Source organism: Patagioenas fasciata, chromosome 1, assembly GCF_037038585.1.
Source record: "Patagioenas fasciata isolate bPatFas1 chromosome 1, bPatFas1.hap1, whole genome shotgun sequence".
In the NCBI taxonomy this organism is placed as follows: Eukaryota; Metazoa; Chordata; class Aves; order Columbiformes; family Columbidae; genus Patagioenas; species Patagioenas fasciata.
In genome coordinates, this window is record NC_092520.1 from 170503966 (window position 1) to 170524801 (window position 20836).

At 42.3% G+C, this 20836-nt stretch overlaps 1 protein-coding gene across 2 annotated transcripts in view; it reads left to right on the forward strand.

Annotated features, from left to right (window-relative positions):
- The first annotated feature begins 2501 nt into the window (after nucleotides 1–2501).
- Nucleotides 2502–20836, forward strand: part of ELK3 (ETS transcription factor ELK3) — a 41073-nt gene continuing 22738 nt past the window's right edge. Inside the window, exons 1-2 of one of the 2 annotated variants that reach the window (XM_065857774.2) lie at nucleotides 2502–2936; nucleotides 20432–20640. In XM_065857774.2, the coding sequence (XP_065713846.1) occupies nucleotides 20434–20640 (207 nt within the window). In that variant the 5' untranslated portion in view covers nucleotides 2502–2936; nucleotides 20432–20433. The remainder of the gene's footprint in view (nucleotides 2937–20431; nucleotides 20641–20836) is intronic. The other variant, XM_065857782.2, reaches the window with a different exon arrangement.

A 20836-nucleotide genomic window follows, 5' to 3' on the forward strand; every position in this document is an offset into this window, starting at 1 on the left:
TGTACCGTAATATGTATGGTAATATGAAGAGCCCTTATCCAGTGGCCAACCAACCTTGAGCATGGCAGCTTTATTTAGATTTTGACTTCGCTATCTAGAGAAAAAAAAGGAGTGGTGCTGTAAAAAGTAAAAGAAAATAAATTGTACTGGTTTTGAGAGTTTGTTCTCTCAGATCTCCACACAAATAACCAGTTAAGGCAACTCTGGAATATCTCTGCTTCATCTCTTCTTCACAAAATCAACAAAAGATAAATGCAGGAGGTGAATTCTGGTACCCTCAGCTGTCACTCCAACACTGTGTATTGGTACTGGAAGGCAGGAGGGCTCTGCAGAGGGATCTGGATAGACTGGAAAAATGGGCTAATTCCAATAGGATGAAGTTCAACAAAGCCAAGTGCCGGGTCCTGCACTTTGGCCACAACAACCTCCTGCAGCGCTACAGGCTGGGCACAGAGTGGCTGGAGAGCAGTCAGGCAGAAAGGGACCTGGGGGTACTAATTGACAGGAAGCCCAACATGAGCCAACAGTGTGCCCAGGTGGCCAAGAAGGCCAATGGTATCCTGTCCTGTATCAAAAATAGCATGGTCAGCAGGACAAGTGAAGTGATCCTTCCCCTGTACTCTGCATTGGTGAGGCCACACCTGGAGTATTGTGTTCAGTTCTGGGCCCCTCAGTTCAGGAAAGACATTGAAGTGTGCTGCAGCAGGTCCAGAGAAGAGCAACAAAACTGGTGAAGGGAATTGGACACAAGACCTATGGGGGGAGGCTGAGGGAGCTGGGGTTGTTTAGTCTGGAGAAGAGGAGGCTTAGAGGTGACCTCATCACTCTCTAGAACTACCTGAAGGGAAGTTATAGCCAGGTGGGGATTGGTCTCTTCTCCCAGGCAGTTAGCAATAGGACAAGGGGGCATGGGCTTAAACTCTGCCAGGGGAAATTTAGGCTGGATATTAGAAAGAAATTCTTTACAGAGAGTGGTCAGGCATTGGAATGGCCTGCCCAAGGAGGTGGTGGACTCACCATCCCTGGAGGTTTTTAAACTGAGATTGGACATGGCACTTAGTGCCATGATCTAGTAATTGGACTGGAGTTGGACCAAGGGTTGGACTTGATGATCTCTGAGGACTTTTCCAACCCAGTTGATTCTGTGATTCTGTAGTACCATAAAAGCTTCTCTGGCTGCCCTGGTTTTGCAAAACCAGGTCTTCAGTTGTAGTTCCCAAACAAAGATTGATTCCCGCATCCTAAGACTTAAACTAATGCTTACAGCAAGGGCTTCATGCACCGCACATTTTAGTCTAGGAAATATGCTATCTAAAGTTAAACATTTTAATGCCTCTTTATTTGGGAAAAACAAAATGAGGATTTAGCAGACCTCACACCTGTATTCTAAAATCCAGAATGACTTCTAAGAGGGTATTATTTAAGGAAAATAACAAAGTTACATAATTTGGTGTGCCAGTACCATATTATCTGTGCTCCCCCGTGGCATGTTAGAAGACGAGAAGCAAGAAACCTGATGGACTTCCACAAGAGACTCGCAATTTGCTCACTGCCAGCTGTTCAGATGCTATTGACTAATGCTTAGTGGCCAACTATGACAAACTCTTTAATTCCATCAAAGCATACTTTAGTTCCCAATGACATTGTAAGCAACAATCCAATAGTGATAAAAAATAATCAGAGCTTCTGTGTGACTGCATGTCAAGAACATCCTGAACTGCATTTATTGTGCTGGAATGATAAATCTTGACTGTTAAAAGAAATAGCAGCGCAGTATTGATTTTAAAGTATTATGCATTGAACACCACTGATGCACTGGGTAGACAGAAGACAATGTTGCTCAGCCTGAGAATTTCCAAATAAAGTTAGAAATCAACACTACAATGCAGATTTATGAGATACACAAGACATTAAGCATGTAAACTCCAAATACTAGAAATCTGTCCTTTCTAATAAATCCACACCAACAGTTTAGACCGGAGGTCTAGAGCTTTGAGGGTCAAAACTTAAAACCAAATCAGCAAGCTGCCACCGGTCTGTCTCTGAGATATGATCTGAACGTGGAAGGTCCAGCTCAGACTTGATGATTTGACTTCTGATGTCGTTTCCCTCAATTTATGTTGTTGTGCCATGCATGTATCTACTCGAGGTCCTGCACAGGAAGGTGTCCAGTGCACCCAGCAAGCTACCACACACCACCAACCCCTCTGCCTCCCCCGACCCAAACTGGAGGTGCGCAACTCTTCCCTCCGCTGTCACCTCAGCCCCCAGTTGAGTGGGACAAGCCCAGCCACCTCTCCCTGGGCCAGCGCTTCGCCGAGGACCCTGGCGATGCTCCGGGAGGGTTAGAAGTGCTTCCCGTAAGCCCTTCCTGAGCATCTCCCGGCTGTCACCCGGGGGTACGCTTCTAGCAAACCACTTGAGCCGGCTGGTAGCCCGGTGCCGACGGTGGGCCAAGCGCCGGGCCGGCGAGAAGCTCCTCCCCAGGGGTGTAGCACAGGAAGAGGGGGAGGTCGGGGGAGCTCCCTGCGAGCCGGCGGCGTTCCCGTTACCCGCTCTTGCTATGTGTGTGTGTCTTGTGTTACAGCCATGCTGCACATCAGTGGCCAGAGCGAGGGGAGAGGGGAGGAAAAGCCTGTTTACACAGACTGCAAACCGCCTGGGGAATAATGCAGGAAAGGAAGTGAGCCGGCTCTCTGTCTGACTGCTCTGACTTCCTGCTCGCTCTCACACGGGCACACACACACACACACACACCCCGGCCGAAAAAAAAAAAAAAAGAAAAAAAAAAGAAAAAAAAAGGGGGGGGGGAATCAGGATCTCATTACAGGAGCAACAGAGCGTTTGCAGAAGACTGTCAGCATGGAGAACCAGGGGATTTTATCCAGCTCCCTCTGAACTACCAGGAGAGAGCGGAAAAGTCCCTCAGGCTCTGGGTAGGTACAAGTGCTGCTGCGCCCGCCCCGGCTCCTGCAAAGTTTCAGGGGGTTTCGCGGAGGGGAAGGGGAGGCCGGCGGCTGCTGCTGCGGGGGTCGGCGCCCCCCTCGCCGGTGGGGCAGCGGGGGGGACACCGCGGGGCGAGCGGCGGGCTGGAGGTGAGGAGCGCGGGGGTGCAGCGCGGGGTGCAGCCCCACACGGGGTCTGGGGGTCCTGCTCCAGGTTCGGGCCCGGCCGGCGCGGCGGTAACGAGGGCAGGGGGCGGCGGCTGGGGGAATTCGCGCCGCCTCAGGGGTCCCCCCGCCGCGGTCAGGGGCTGCCCGGGGACCCCGGCGCCCCCCAGGAGCTGCGGGTGTCGGTGTGGGGACGGAGCGTGTGTGCGGGGCGGGCGGCGCGGGAGAAGGTGCCGGGGTGTGAGAGGCAGGGCCGGGGGGAAGGCGCTGCCTGACAGGGCGCAGCGGGTCGGGGGGAGCCCTGGGACCCCCGGCCGCCCCGCAGCCCCCTCGGCGGTGGCGGGTCGGATCCTGCCTCTCTTCCCCGGCGCTGTCCGGCTGCCGCGGTCCCGCCCGGTACCAGCAGCGCGGTGATTACGGCGTTCGGGGCGGCGGGGGCCGCCTGTCACGGCGGCGGGGTCGATGCCGGGTCCCCGGAGCTGTTGCGGGGCCGAGCGGGGCCGGGGTTGGGGAGGAGGGAGGGAAGGGAAAGCTCCTGCAGAAACTGCAGAAGGGGCTTTAAAAAAAAAGGGGAGGGGGGAGAAAAAAAAAGTGTCGGGAGAGTTTCTGGCTTGTCTGGAAACAGCAAGACTAATTGCCATGCGCTTCCGGTTTGAAACTGGCAGCAGACAACATCTTGAAAATGAGTCACTGCAGCTCACAAAGAAACTCTGTGGTTTTCTGCCTCTCAGGTTTATATATTTGCTCCTTTTTACAGTTTCCTTTGTAGTCTTATGCGTTCTCTCCGGCCCTCCCCCTCCCCGCTTTTCTGAGCCACCCCCGGCCCCAAGACCCCTTGGCCGACGTGGATAGTTGAAAAAAACACTAAAAATGTTTGTAAGGGAAGAAAAAGAAGGAAAAAAAAAAAAGAGAGAGAGAGAAAGGGAGAGAAAGTGGAGAGTTGTTTTTGGATCTGGCTTTGCTGAAGGTTAGAGGGACTCTGATGCTGCAGGGGGAAAAAGTTCCCTGAATTTTCCACTGGCTGCAGGAAGAGAGCCCATTTAGTCATGGCTAAGTAATGTCTGCACACACACCAACTAATCTCATTAGGAGTTTCCGCTCCCTAACACAGGAGGGTTTTGTGAAGCCCTGTCAGCCTTTCTAACATTGCATTTGAAAGGGAGACAGCTTACATCTTTATTTACTTTGGGGTGTAGTGCTAAGATGGGTTTACACAATGCAGCATCTTTTTGGTTATGAGGACTCCAACTTCAAAAAGTCAATGGTTTCATTTAATTTCAAACAGAAAGTCATGGTTCATCTCATATTTTGCTCATACAGACTCTTCAGTTATTTCAGATTAAGCATAACTTATCCAAAAATAGTTTCATAGGGTTAAGAAATGGGGTACACAGGCAGCTGCATTAGCATAAGCATGTTCTGTGTGTCTATGACAATTGTATGTAATTGCATGATAAAAAGACTCTTGTGCCGAGATGCCGAGCTCATGGGCATGTTTGAAAAGTATATTCTCTTACATAACCTTGATGTATTGGTGCTTTACATATTTAATTTCCAAGTGATATTTATTTGCTACATCTCACTTGACTTAGTGGTTTGTGTAATTATTTAGTGAGGATTTATTCTCATAGGGGTCATGAAAAAAATCTGTGTTCAGAATGAGAAGCGTTTTTGCCATGCCCCACTGATCTTTAAATTAGAATTTAACTTTTTTTTTTCAAAAAAAAGTCTGGAGCAAACAAAGAAAATGGAGTCTTGTTTGCAAGTTGGTTTTAACTTAAAGAAATATCAAAAAGATGTAAATAAAATTGCATGTAATAGGAAATAACACTTAGCTACTTACTTGAATTATCATGTGATAGCATGAAGCTAGCAAATATTGTGCAAAAAGTAGTATTTGGATGGAGGACTAATTGCAGTATACCACATGTTTACCTTTGGGGATCTTCAGTGTTTCCTCCACTTCCTATGTCCAAGCTGCACAGAAAAATTCTTCTTTAACATCACTTTACAGAGGACTTTTATTAGTGGATTAGTGACACAGTCTCCAGACACAGATGCCTCTTGATTTCTTGGTTGGGCAGAGAAGAATTTTTAGAGTAGTATGTAAACCAGAAAGTGTCTGATCTATGTTTCAATCTAATGCAGTCACTGGGTAGTGAGAGCTATTTTCTGGTTTTGGAGTTTTATTTCTTTCGTAAAATTCTAAATTTTAGACAAAGTGGTGCATTATTTGGCGTAATATTCAAAATTCTGTGCAATATGGCATGCAACAGTTAGTGTGGTATATAACAGCAAAACTCTTAATGAAGAATGTTCCCTAGCTCTTATTATCTTTTTTTGAAATACGGACATTAACTTGTCCACTTATTGCATTAAATATTGCTGGAATTTAAGTGTGCCATCTGCTGAATCAGTATAGATGAAGCACACACTTTCATACATGCATATATATATATATATATATATATATAGTCTATCTACACTATATAAATTTCATATATTGTATTCACTCAGCATAAGTAAAAACATCTTGATGTCCACATAGAAAAACAGATGTTGTAGTAGTAGTGTACCGGTTGTGTGTACTGTATATTTGAAAGAGTGAACTTGTGTTAAAAAATACAACAGTTCTATTTGGAACAGAAAAAAAAAATCCAAATATTAAATAGTGCATGATGGTCTCCACTCTAAAAATGTTTTAAAGGTGTTTTCACTGTAAGTATGATTTTATTATTTACCTGTTTTAATTTATGAAATATAAGTGTGTGAGAGGAATATATACTGTCTGCTAAGGGATGAGATATTATCATAATTGTTTCTGTCTTGACTTTCCAAATCACCTGCGTGAGTTGTTCCTAAAAAGCAAAAAAAGCTCTAGGCTTATATCCTTTCTGATACAACTAACTCCACCTGGATGCAACAGCTGAAATAAGCAACACAATCTCAGGGGGAGAAACTCAGTTACAGCCTTCCTTGTAACTGCGTTTATGAATTGTGTTTATGCCCCACTACACACATGCATACTTTTATATGTAGAAACAAAAAGCTGTTTTGTTTTACTCATTAGCAGTTATCACTGCTCACTGATTCACAGTGGTTTTTTGCTCCTTTAACTTAATGTTATTTCATTAAACCCAAATTATGAAAACAAATCAAGTATCAAAGAGTGAAGTATTCCCCTTTGCTGTGCATGAAATGCGGTTATGTAAACTTTACCTTCTTGTTGTAATGCCCTTCTCAGCATGGATGCCAGCTTCAGGGTGTTCTTATGGGAAGGTATTGCAGCTCAAGTGGCTTAATGTAACTGAAGTTGAAATCTACCTTAATTTAAAAATCTATTCTGGAAGACTTAGCACAGAATAGAAGTCATTTTGCAGGTTCACCAAGGTATGTGGAGCTTGTTGTTGCTCTGAGGGTTGTGTGTTTATATGTAGGAAGATAGGTATGTATATATAATACTGACTGACCCTGAGGTCCATCAGCTGTTGTAGAAAATACAAATCTTTGCCTTGGGACTGCAGTCACATGAGTTCAATGTGTTGCTTCCAAAAATCAAAGAAAATAAGTAGATGCTGCAATAAAAAGTAATTTGGCTGCTAAAGATAAGGACAAGTGGGATAAGGCTGGGAGAGGCAACATACAGTTATTTGTGATGCATGTATTTATAAAGAGTTAATTTAGCTGGTTTATCTTGGTGATACCATACAAAATTTGTGGGCCCTTGTAGTTACAGTTATCTCTGTGAGTGGTGCTCTGTCATAGTCTTAAATAATTGAAGATGGCAAAGAGCCGATACATGAGCTAGTGCTTCCCACAAGGATGCGACAGGTTGGACTCGCTTGTGTGTATTTACCAGCCCCTGTTTTTTCCTGATGCCTGGATCCACCTCAGAGCCACAACACTGGTCATAGGATACGGTCAGTCTGGGCCAGTTTCAAAGAGCGCTGTTGGTTTTGATCTGCTGTCTGTCTTCTGTAACCACACCCAATGGGGCTTTTGAAAAAAATCGCGTTACGCTGCGTATCCCCAGCTTGATTCACCGTGGCTTTCTCCTCGGTGATTCCCACAATAGGGAATCTCACAGTCCTGAATCATTAGACAGATGTTTACTTCATCTGTGGCTTGTTAAATGAATCAGCTAATATTCTGGAGGCTGTTGAGAGCTCTTGGATGGCTGAATATGCCTCTTCTCACGTTGAAGTATTTTGTTGAATAATGAATGATTAAAGAATTAGTCACGATTTTGAGGAGAATGTCAAGGTGTAGGCACAGGAAGTCCAGCTCACTGCACTGCAATATACAGGGCGGCATGGATGGAAACAAAGCAGATGAAGCACAAAGTACCTCTTATCTGTACCCTTCACAAAAAAAGAAAATGCATCTTTTTCCTTAAAACTTTCTTTAGCTCATTGTGGTTTTATATGACAGTAATTTTATCACAATTCAAATTTCTAAGGGTTTGCTGTTAAGACTGGAATTTAATTCAAGAACTCTTTGAAGGAAACTTGCTCTCTTTCTGAAAGCAAAAGCTAAAGAAAATACCTGCCATAAGCATTGATATGAAAATATCACTAAGGTGCTACCTGCCAGCTAATTTGATGCCAATTAATAACCGTACAGTCATTCTGTATTTTTACTTTTGTATGAGTACTGTGGTAGTTTTTGCAGTAACAAAAAGTACCCTGCAATTGTTGATCTGCTTAATCAGTGTAACTCATGGTCATTATCTCACGGTGTACTGAATAATTAAATATTAAGTAATTGTTTTAAAGTTATATTACAGTTAAGAACATTGGAGACCAAATTTTGCCATCCCTTAAGCAGATAGAACTCAGCTGAAAATTCTTTTTTTTTTTCACTTTAATGGAGTTACAGTTACCAACACCATGTTCGATTTTGGCCTGCTTGCTTAAGTAGCATTGCTGTGACTGTCTGGAGCAGGGCGGTTTGTCCTTTTCATATCTGTGGATCCGTGCTTATATTTGAGCTGTTGTGCAAGCACTTGTGCTGAGACCACTGTGGTAGCACCGCGGTACTTCTGCCTCCGCTTCAGGAGGAATCCATCAACCTCTGTGTGCATGGGCCACGTGTTGAAAACTGCTCACCTGTATGGTGACACCTATGAAATTGTAAGATAAATATCAATCGACTGTGTAAGGACTTTACCATGTTCTCTGTCTACATCTGAGTGGTTAGATAAAGCTCAGGGTCTTCAGAAGAAGAATTCCTGTAGGAAGCCAGAAACTTACCTTGTTTTGATCTTTTAAAGCACTTAGGTATGTATTTATTTTTGAGTGTGTCAGCACTTCTGTTACTGCACGGAGGCTAACTGCATGTTGCAAATATTTAGATGCTAGCTGTGGCCTTCAGTGCAACTAAGGCATTGGAGTAGCTCTGGCTTGCTCTTTGCAAGTGTCCTCCTAGTCACAGAATCACAGAATATCAGGGATTGGAAGGGACCTTGAAAGATTATCTAGTCCAATCCCCCTGCCAGAGCAGGAACACCTGGATGAGGTTACACAGGAAGGTGTCCAGGTGGGTTTTGAATGTCTCCAGAGAAGGAGACTCCACAACCTCCCTGGGCAGCCTGTTCCAGTGCTCTGTCACCCTCACCGTGAAGAAATTTCTTCTCAAATTTAAATGGAACCTCTTGTGTTCCAGTCTATACTCATGGCCCCTTGTCTCTTCCGTAGCTTAGCTCTAAATTTTTCAGTGTCAGGATGTACTGTGGGTGTGAAGGATACTACCCATTCTGTGGCTTCCCTCACACCCATTTCAGAGAGTCATTCCAATCATGTCTGCATACCTACCAACCAATTCACTACTCAATATCTGAAGATTCAGAATATAACTTGGATAATCTTTATAAATACTGATTACTACAAGTTAATGTATCTTGGCTCTCGTGCAGAGAACCATGTCTCCTTTTCTTCAGCTTTAAGTTATAATTTATTTTTTCATCTTGTGGATCCTAACTCGAAGATTATTTGAGGTACTTGGAGAGGAAAACTTACATCTTACATCTTACATCATTATCTTTTAATTTTCACTGTCGTTAAATTATGTAATGAATCATTTGGTTGTAATTTAGGTGATTCTTACCAAGCATTCAAAATTAGTAAAAGCTTTCTAAGCACTAACCAGAGTATTAAGTCTTATTAATACAATTTTCTAAGATAGGCCTTTCTCTGAAAATATTAGTGAACAAGCAAAGAAGTTTGCATACAATACACTTTTGCAGTTGTACAAAAAAAGAGTAGACTTGGGTTATATACTTCATCTAAAGAATCTCAATGTTTTTAATCAAATGTTCTCCTATAAGTTTCCCATCCTCATTTTGAAAAACAGCTGACAGTTCATCTGGAAAACAGATTTCTGTTATGCATCCATTTGCCTCTAATGTGGTGACAGTATCTCCTTACTGTACCTCTGTATATTTCTTCATCTATTTTGTTCTTTTTTTTTTTTTAATGAAGAAAATTGATCAGATGTATTTCAGTTTAAGCTTTTTGGGAAGGACAGTAATGAGTGTTATTGCTTTGAAATGTTTATACTGTGGTAATGTTGAGTGGCTTCTGTTATATCAAGTCACAGTACGGCACAAACAAAAAGTTTATAGGCTCAAGTACCACTATTATCTTTTCCCAGCAATTAAGAGTAATTCATGAGGAGAAATAATCTTCAAAATGCACTTAGAAAGTCAGAACAAACTCCGGCTTGCAGCTCTGTTAGTGAAACCTGGAGAAAGTTGACTACCTTCAGAGTGTGTCTTCCATGCCCTGCTAATATAGCTGAGATGGGAATGTGGGTTTAGATTCTAGATACAGACCTCTGTGAAGTCTGGTGACTCAGAGCAGACTCAGAGCGACTGGCGTGTGTGGTTAGTTCAGCAAACTGCGAGCGTGGAGTGGGGCTGGTACAGAAAGGATGGCTGCAGAACTCCTTCAGCGCTCCCGCTTCAGCTCTGCCGTGCAAACGCTTCCAACGAGAGCAGCATCAAGGCTGGACTGATTCCCTGGGAGGAGGGTACGATAAATCTGACTGTGTGGTTTCATCCAAGTTGAGGAGGGGGGATGGAATCTTTGTCATAGGATCATAGAATCATTTAGGTTGGAAGAGACCCTCAAGATCACTGAATCCAACCATAACCTACTTCTAACACTAACCCATGTCTCTAAGAGCTTCATCTATACGTTTTTTTTTGTTTTATTTAAATGTGGAACCTTATCCAGGATTCAACGAACAAATCAAAATAGTGGCTGTTATGTATCCTGAGCAGCAGAGACACTAACAAGCTGGTTTTCACCAGTGTTGATGCCACTTCAAAACACAGGCAATCTCGGCACCTTGGGTACAGCAGAGTTTGCTGAAATCATGGAAATACTGTCCCATTTGTCTCTCCTTCACAGTTCGCAGCAGCCACAGAAATTAGTTTGCAGGACACAGACAGTACAGGAGAGTAACAACCAGGTCTTCTGTTGTCTGAAATCTTATGCATTTTATGATACATTCTGTTGAGTATTCCAGTGTTTAATGAACGATGTTAGGGGAAATGTGTAGGTGTGACCTTCAGGTTGTTGTTGGTGTGGTAGACAAGTTAATAATGTCAGAAGATAGGAACCTTTTAATTGGGTTTCAATTTAGCTCAGCTCACGATAAACGTGCCTGTCAGGACTTTGATTAGCACTGAGAAAGGAGGAAAAGAGCAGATTTTTGAGATTTTGACATGTAAGAGTGAGTCTTAATTTAGGTTTTTACTATGAGACTGTTGCACAGAGATATAATACCATTTAAAGTGAAAAATACAAACCCTGACTAGTGCTGTGCCTAGTTGCTCATTTTTTATGACTAAGGAACCTGCACTCTGGCTTGTGCTCCAAGAAGAGTTGCAGTAGCGCTAACATTTTGGGAAGGAATTGTCCATGTAAAATGTCTCTATATGTATGTAGGTTACCATATATTGAATCATGTTACACCATTTTCAGCATAATGCTGTGACTGACTCCCCCTTGCAACATGAGAATCCACAGGTAAGCCTATACGTTATTTAATAGCTTAATGGCTCGTTTTGCTACTCCAGCAAATTCTGAATGTTCGGCGTGCACGGGACGGCAAGCCCTGACCGCCACTGTACGCTGTGGTCACCTCGCTGTGCTTCAGGTCCCACGGAAATTGCCAGCAGCTTGGTTTGCCTGAGCAGAACTCCCAGGACAGCATTTCCTGTCCTCCTGTCCAGGTTCCTCTCTGCTCACTGTATTCGAAAGACCTGCTTGTTTATCTGAGTTTCTAGTCTAGGAAAAATCAGTCAAGAGGGGAAGATGAGTTGAAGAATCTGAACATGCAGCACTTGAGGCAGTAGGTAGTATAAATACGCCATTTAAAACATTAGAGCCGCTAGCGTATGTTACAAAGCATTCAGTCTGCTGTCACAAAATTAGAAATTTTAGCGCTTCAGTTTAAGAAGGCAGTACAGATAGGGAAAAAGCATTTACATTTGGATATGTCAAGTGAACTTTCAGAATAGCCACTGTTCCTGAATGCTGTTTCCTCTGCCCTCTTTAGCTATGCTTTTTTGTTTCTGTGCATGTTTTCTCTGAATTTACCAAAGAGAATATCAGAAATTTTATACAGGACAGTCAAATAATCGCGATCTGTGTCTTCCCGATGCCGACAAAAATGTAAGAGAAAGTCATATGGGAAAAATAAACATACAGGGCTGGCTTTGAAAGCAGCAGTCCCTGGGGTTGCGGTGCAGCGCGCTGCCAGCGCAGCACAGATGTGCACCACATGAGCAGACAGCAAGCGGCGCGAGGAGCCTGCCTTCATTTCATGGCTGTCCCAAGGTGAACAAATGCTTGGAGCCATTACGGGTTTATGTAGTTTTGTTTACGGCTAGCAGGTTGTTTTTTGGTTTTTTTTTTTTTAAGGCTTTCACTGGGAGGCAACTAGCTGTATTCCCTCCTGCTAAGGGCTTGTACTTCAGTCGGATTAAAACTGTTTCTTTAAGCGCATCCTTACGGAGAATCTGAAAACACTCTTAGAGGCAGTGTCATCACACCTCAGCTTGGCAGGCAACCAGTCCTTTGTTGTATTAATGTGGAGGTTGCAGAACTTTCTTCCTTTGGACATCTGCCTCAGCCTCTCTTTGACTTAGCTAAAAAAACTCAGAACTGCGAACATTGTATTACCAAAAGTACCTACTGGAAGGATTACTGGACGCGTGCGAGTGCTTTCTTTTCTGCAGTGGAACTTGATGTCATCCTATAATATTTTGCTAGATCTTGCTGCTGTCTCTTTTGTGCTTCTCCTAACTGCAGGAGTCTTTATTTTTTTAAATGTCCTGCGCCAGAACAGTGGGTATTCTCACTTGAGAAGGAGACCTTGTAAGTTATTACTGTAAATACTTTAAATTATAATATGAAGTTAAGACTATTATGCAGGTGCGACAGAGTGGGCATACTTCATGTGACTCTGTTAAGTACATCGGCCAGCAAAACCCTCTCTACTTTTTTGGCACATCCTTAGACCACTCTGGGTTTGTGTGGCGATATTAACTGTAGTTTTGCAGCAAATTGGAACTCCTGTGGCTGAGGCACTGTAACTTTTTCTAATGTTTCCACTGGGTGGTGCTGCAGGAATTCCTATTTTTATTTTTTTTTCATTTGAATCTGCATTTCCCAGAAAGACGCCTCTCAGATATAATAGGAGGAAGTCCTGATTTAGAAAGTTTTTGCAGTTTCAACACAATGGAAGAACTCGGAGGATGCTCTGGCAGGAAATGTCCTGGTTGCTGGATGTGGAAAAATTACCAGCATTCTGTATCACACACAACCAGTTCCCTAAAGCACCCTGCATATAGTTTGCACCATTAGTTTGATTTATTACCCTCAACAGAGAAGGTTCTGCATCAAGTTAAAACAGGTATATTTACACACTTGGTTGAGAGCTTATTTTTTCAAGGCCAATTAAATTAGCAGTAATATCTCCTTTGAAGAGTATTTGAAAACTTTCTGAGTAAACAAATTGATATTTGTTTTTCCTCATTTCTGGCAGAATCACTGACTTTTCACCAACCACATCCTATTTATCACCCTTGAAGCATCTCTGTTGAGAAATAAAGTGTGAGGACTGACTCAGACTTTTGCCTTGTTCTTTCAAATGTTTCTGAGCAAACGTTTGGGCAGATTTGGCAGTTGTGTTAAACCTCTCATGATATACTCATTGTTATACAATGAATTTTCAGTGGAAAATGTTACGGCTGACTGCTTTTTTGATTATTCTATAAACGTTTATTTTCTTGATCAGCACTCTTGCTTCTGTAATCAAATGCAAAACAAGTGTGCTTCAATTTTTTGTAGAAACTAAAATGTGAAAGAGAAAAGTTGGCCTACAGGATTTGTAAGCTGTTTAACTTTCCATATGGATATTCACTTTAGAATTATGTCAAACATGTATATATAGGTGAAACAACTAGAAACTGCCTTATTCCATATTTTTCTCTAAATATACTCTTTGATATTTGTCATTATGGAATGGAATTGTTTTGGTAATTTCCAACAAAAATTTTTTGAAACTCGCATAACTGTTGATTTTATAAGTATTAATATACTTTAAAAATGAGTATGGTTTCGTAAAATCTCAATTTCCAGTATTGAGAAATGGTGGTTTAAAAAAATAACGACAAAGCAGCAATGTTCTTTCCCATGTTATTGCAGCAGTCATCTCAAGGGTTAAAATGAACCTGAGACACTTAGAAAAATAAAACCAGAGCTGCTATTACGAACTGGGACAGATGTAGGAGGCCAGGTTTCCTGTGGCCCATTTTCCAGTTTCCTGCCTGCAACCTGCAGAAATAAGGAAGCCGAACACTTAACGTGAATGAGAAGCCAACAATGCCCCGCGTCACGCTGCTCCGAGCAACGTGCTGTTGGCCAGAATTGGTATACAAAGCAGTAAATGGACATATGAAAAGAAAATAGATATATGCACATTTTCCAGAGTAGTTGAAAAGGACACACACACAAAAAAAGGCATGTGTTACAGAGAAATGCGAAAGCACACGCTTGCCTGTGGGGGAGTGGAAGTGGAGGTGTGTGCCTGTTGTAGGGCAGATGAGGAGCTGTGTCCTTTGCAGCTGCTTCGGCTACGGGAGGAATCAGCAGTTTCTTCATACGTTAAAGGAAATTAATTTCCCTGCCCAGACTCTGCCTCTTAATCCCTTTCATGTACGTGTCTGATCACTATCTGTCTGTGACTACCTCTAGTGTATTATGCTGGTTAACGCCTTTTATGTCTTCCTGACTTAATTGATCTCCAGCTGATGTTTTCAGCCTCTGGGCTCCCCAGGCAGTCTGGCCCAGATGTTCCTCTGTGGACCCTCTAAAGCATTGAGGGGCTGGTTTTGAACCTAATGCCTCCAGGGATTTCTAGTTTTAGCCTTCAGAACTTGTTGGTTGTCCAGGATCAGCAGTAGATCTCTTTTATTTTAGAAGGGCTGTGGGGGAGCTAACTGAGAGTGGGGAGAAAGAATCCAGGTAGGAAATCTGGAGTATGTGGGAGAAGGGAAGGTAAGAACACAGCTGTAACATGGTGGTGTGGAGCTGCTTTCCAGATTTCTGCCTTTTTCTTTGAGCTTTTCCTATGCAAGAATCCTACAAAACATAATGCCCCAAATCTGACAGTTCATGTCATAAATCTTTCTGATGCTGAGCTTTTTATTTAGGTAACTTTGTTTCTGGGCTTCCTGGTTTTCTACTGCCTGGGTTTAAGATGGCTTGCTTATTTTATTTTTGCCTAGCAGGTTAATGACTTTCTGTGGACCTTAATGCCACATTACTGACATTTTGTCACATGTAATTTCATATGTATTGTCTTGGTCAAAAAATGGTCATGGCAGCTCATTAGTATGTGTGTTAATTCGTACATCTTAACTGTTTCTAGTGTAATTTGCATAATGTCTTCATAAATCTTGTTCATGCTGGCAGACCATACACTAAGGGGAGAGCCAGTGTTTGGCATTTGGCCCCTCACCTAAGTAAGGGATTTGGGCACCCCCTGTGCAGGACAATAATCTCTTAGATGGGATGTTTTGCCCTGTGGATGGCCCTGTCCTTTTCTGTTATTCTCTTTAGGGACTGCTTACCGTGTCGATTTTCCTGCTGCTCCAAGTTTAGGCATTTCTGTTGGTCCCTTGGTGTGGTTGAAATGAACAGGGGCAGTATTATCAGCACAGATAATCTGAGTTGCCTCCTTCCCACATCAGTCCTGAACTTATGATCTGATGTGTGGAGAGCACATTGTATCACACTGATCATGCGGTTGGTGGGATTTGTATGGGGGGGGGGGGGGGCACAGTTGAAAAAATGTAAATGGGTAACACAAAGGGTGCAAGTGTGGTTACCTGTTACAGCTGCCTGAGAAATGGATGTTCAGAAAACTCGGTCCTGAAAGATCCTTTTGCTGTCTAACACAGCATTTACCAGTATAATTCCGTCTAGCTTTGCTGGTGATTATTTGCATCAGTGGTAGTGGAGCTATCACATAGTAAAATTACTAGACTGTTTAGGTCAGAACAACCTAGCAAATTTTGTTCATGGCTTAGAAAATACCTTTGACTGTCAAATGCATTGTATAAATATTTAAAAAATGGTAAGATGGAAAAACTGCATGTGTTAAAGTTAATGGATGAATAAATTAGTTGACTCTTTTGTCTATATGAATTTTGATCTGGCTTTCCATGACACAGAATATATGATTCTTACATAGATTGCCTTTCTCATTCTGTAACATAGATGGATGCCACTGCCTGTGTAAGTGATGTTTTAAAACTATTTTTCTTCCATTCCATGTAATTCAGTATGTGGTTCCATGTATTATTTATTGCCCAGCATTCAAATTCTGTCCTGAGCACCAAAGTAACAGGATTATTTATTATTACTATTTAATATTAATAAAGAGTTGAGTGAAATGTGAAATATATGCCCTGTAGAAAGTGACCGCATCCTACCACCCGTTTCTGTCAAATTAAGGCAAGACACTAAATTCCCTTTGTGTCAGTAAAAATTCAAAATAATTAGAAAATACATAAATGAAATACAATGTTTTCTGAAGATTTCTGGCTCCCCCCAATCATAATTTATAATAACTTTTAATACAGGTAGCACATTCTTGGTTAAATTACATGTCCTGTAATACATCCATCATGTGACTCTTTTGCTCCACCACTGAAATGAGGCAGAAGTTAAGGCTTGGTACACTGAGTGGCCACCTTGTCCTCCCAAAAGGATAGTTAACACTTTGTGGAACCCCAAAATGGTGCCCATAGAGAAAGACAGGTTAGTACTTCAGTTGACCTGATTGGAAATGAAGTATTTTGCATCAGTTTAAAAATCCTGTTACTGCAGGATCTTAGATTTTCATTATTCCCTTGCAAATCACATTTTGGAGAACGGAAATGAGATGCAAAGATTAACACCAGTTTACCAAATTCAAGGTATTTAAGATTTTACTTCACTGTATATGCTGAGTGCAAAGCTTCTGTTAAAGGTAGTTACAGCTGTGAATATTCAGCGCAGCTCAGACCTGAATGCCTCAAGTTGGGTGCTTAGAAGAAAAGTACTGTACAATTAATGATGAGCTGAAAATCTAATTTGCATGATTTGCCTCATGTAGGAATCATAAACATAGTTATTATATACACAATATGGGAAGCTTTGTACAGGACCCCAGTGGTGGATGGAGGGATGGAGAACAATGCAGCATTGAACTGCTTTAATCTCATTTTGTGTGGACAGACTTGGGTTACATTCAGTAGAAGATTTATGCATGTACCAATTAATCACATCGATGCTGAATTCTGAGGTGTGCAGGTCCTTTGCAACACCTGATCAGAGCATTGTTCTTGGGAGAGTTGACGGCAAGGCAAGCAGGGTGGTGAGGAGCTCCCTACATCTTTAGCCTGGAGAAGAGGAGACTGAGGGGTGACCTCACTAATGTCTATAAATATGTGAAGGGTGAGTGTCACGAGGATGGAGCCAGGCTCCTCTCGGTGACAACCAATGATAAGACAAGGGGCAGTGGGTACAAACTGACACACAGGAGGTTCCACTTAAATAGGAGATGAAACTTCTCACTGAGGGTGCCAGAGCCTGCAACAGGCTGCCCAGGGAGGTTGTAGTCTCCTTCTCTAGAGACATTCAAAACCCGCCTGGATGCCTTCTTGTGTAGCCTCATCTAGATGTTCCTGCTCTGGCAGGGGGATTGGACTGGATGATCTTTCGAGGTCCCTTCCAGTCTTTAACATTCTGTGATTCTGTGATCCCATCACAGCCATCTGGCCTGGATCTGGCACCTGAAGTGTCCCGCAGAGATTATGTCTATATCTCAGTTGCTTGAAGAGCTGATCACCAGTAACTGACCCACTTTGAAAATGGTGGCAGTAACCTTTTATATAATGACCTGATGGAATTCACCTCTCCTTGGTCACCAGGACAGATCATGTGGAGTGGATACACCTGTAGGATGTTCTCATCCAGGCTTGCACTGTTCATGCGTTCTACATATGCCTGTGGCTGAGTCACTGTGAGGCCCACGCTCCATCGATAAACTGGAATCCAAAACTGTGTACATTTTACAAACTATAAGCGTCAGAAAACAGGTTCATACTGGAAAGTGTAGTGCAGTGTTAGCTGTAGGTTACTCTGTGAGTGGTATTGGGCCGAGGTGAATGGGGATGGTGGAGGCTGCAGCAAAATGTGCTTTGCTGTGAGTTCAGTTCCACCTTGGCTCTGCAGAGGTGAGATTGCTGATGATCTGAAGGAAGTCTGGATGAGTGAGTTGCATCTCTGATGCACTGTACTCTTTTGGCTAATGGCACGGTGGTAGAGTTTGTATTGGTGCTTCTGGAACTCTCTTCCATCTTTAATTTCCTCGACCGAAGTTCTACTGAGAGGTCTTTGTAGCACAGGACCCCTGTACTTATTTTAATACCATGTTGACGAAATATTTTTATAAGTTACTTATAACTTTCCATAATAATAAAAAAAAAAGTTCTGTTTGTGATTTCTTATTTGGAAGAGTTGTATGGTACAAGCTGAAATTGTGCAGAGTATGGCTGTATAATATGTGATGTACAGAAGATATTTTAAAGTAATATGGCTGTATATACCTACGCATGTTTAGTGAAGTAAGTTGCAAAATTTAAAAATAGTAATTTAAAAGTATGTATATATGATGCCAGATTAATAGGTATACTTTATTAGCTATCATGTTATAGATAAATAATCCATTCAAGATGTTAATACTTGCACAGGTGGTGTAATTTAAAGGAACTTTAAAAGACTGCAAAACCAGTACAAAGCTTTCAGGTTTAACTTTCTAGCTATACATTTTTTTCCTTGCCTTACGCTATGTGGAAAATGATTTGTATAAAGTGATAAAAAATGCAATGAAGCAAACGCAAATCTTGGAAAGTGCCAAATCATCTGTACAATTCTGTTTCAAGGACACCCGGCAGTCTGGGGAGCCTCTGTCCTCTCTGGAAGGTGTGATGTAGTTACGGTGTTACACAGCTGGGGGGCAGGGACACACATTTTTGTCCTCGTCAGTCATACTGGATTCTCAGTTAATTAGAGACATCAGGCTTTTACAGGTATAATAAGACCATCGTTAATTCTTCAAACCTTTGTTCGACCAGTGTACATAGAAAGTATTTGGACCAAAATAGAGCTCCAAATTCTGTTTTTCTGTAAAACTATTGACAGGGGTCTTTAGCACCTTTAACTTGCTTTTAAACTAGTGAAGCTGATGCAATTTATTTTCCTTTACACCAGTGAAATTTACGCAGCACGATGCCCTTGGTGCTGGGACAGACGTGAGGAGGCAGGTGTTCCCTCAGCTGTCCGCTGTCCTGCTCCATGGGGCAGATGGCTGGAGGTCTTGTGCCCTCTTGTGGTCAGCACACCAGGAGAAACCTCAGGCCTGTTCTGGCTGTGTAATCCCTTAGGACACTGGCGGTAATATATTAGGAAACAAGAGGAGCAAGGAAGTTAAAAGTCATCAGTTTAGATAAAGACAGAAATATCCATTGGTACGTGTACAAAGTCAGGTAACAATTAGCCCCATTAGCACTATAGTCAGTCCAGTAATACCAGCATCCTTAAATCCATGATAGTCAGACATGACACATCCAAGTTAAGTATTAGAAGAGGCCTAGAAAAAAATACTTGATGCAGTGTTAAAATGCTGCGGCTGGCAATGTTGTTGAAAGTGGGGGAAAATCTCATTTTGTAGTTCTGTAGCTTAAAAGGTCAATTTTAGCCGCATGTTCATTACAATAATAGCTTGTCTTCAGCGGTAATGCTCCCAGGTTTTAAGTTGTGTATATAGCTGTGCTGAGTTGGAATATAGTCATTATTTAATATATTCTTATATTGCAGTGCCTGAAAAAAAGGTTTATTATAGGGAGGGCTCAGTAGCACAGGCAGTTAGCAGAGAAAGAAATATTCAATTAACCTTTAGCAGAGAAAAATATTCAAACAACCTTAGAAGTGTGGTCAGGCACTGTTAAAATATTCCTAATTCTTAGTTGTACGTGTAATAATGAAAGATCCCTGTTAGAGGAAGGATCAGGGTAAACATCACTTACTTTACTGTACTTAAGTGTACTGAACTTTCAGCATTTCTGCAAAATAGATAATATCTTTTGAGCTATTTGGCCTGGCAAAGAGAAGCAGCAGGGTCATTTCAGGCCCTGGGAGAAACACGACAGCCAAAGGCTGTATGACACTGGGATGGCAGGTGTGTATGGTGGGACAGGAAAGAGTGTGGTTTCTGCTCTTCTAACCAAAGGCAGCTGCCCTGGTCTTGCCTTTTCCTCCTCTTCTTCACAGTGACATATCCAAACAAGTTCAGTATCCTTTTCATGGCAGTAAACAGCAGCCTTTTGGCTCATTTCAGCAGATAGTTACATCAAGTCCTTTCCCTCTCTCCCCTGTATGTTCCTTTGAATGGTGATTGGGTACATTGAATTGTCACCAGCTAGAGATGACACTGTACCATATCAACTACGTCGGCAATGCTTTTCTGAATCCTTATTGTATTTTATGTGTCCCTTCAGAAAATTGCAGAGGGAAGAATACCGAAACGGGAGTGCAAGACCTGTAGGTCTTGTGGATGTTTGGTTGTAAATGATATAGGAGCTTCCTTTGCTCAATTACGTAGGATGACTCCAACACAGAGCTTATTACTGAAATGAGCGTTGGGTGGAACACCTCCTCTCAGATGTTTTTCACACTCTTGCTCTCCTTTGTCCCTTGTAGGTATGGAGAGTGCAATCACACTGTGGCAGTTCCTTTTGCAGTTGCTGCTAGACCAGAAACATGAGCACCTGATTTGCTGGACGTCTAATGATGGCGAATTCAAGCTACTCAAGGCAGAAGAAGTGGCTAAGCTGTGGGGACTCAGAAAAAACAAAACTAATATGAATTATGACAAGCTGAGCCGAGCGCTCAGATACTATTATGACAAGGTAAATTTTGTTATTCTCATGCAGACTAAGAAAATAGAAACACTACCATTTAATATTTCACCTCTCTGTGGAAGCTATTAAAAAGTTCCTCTAACTAGTTTTTACAACAGACAACAGTATTGAAGGCAATCACGGTGAAGGTAAGAGGGCAGCTAAAAGAGGCACAGGAAAACCCTGCACATCCCATTTCCTGAGG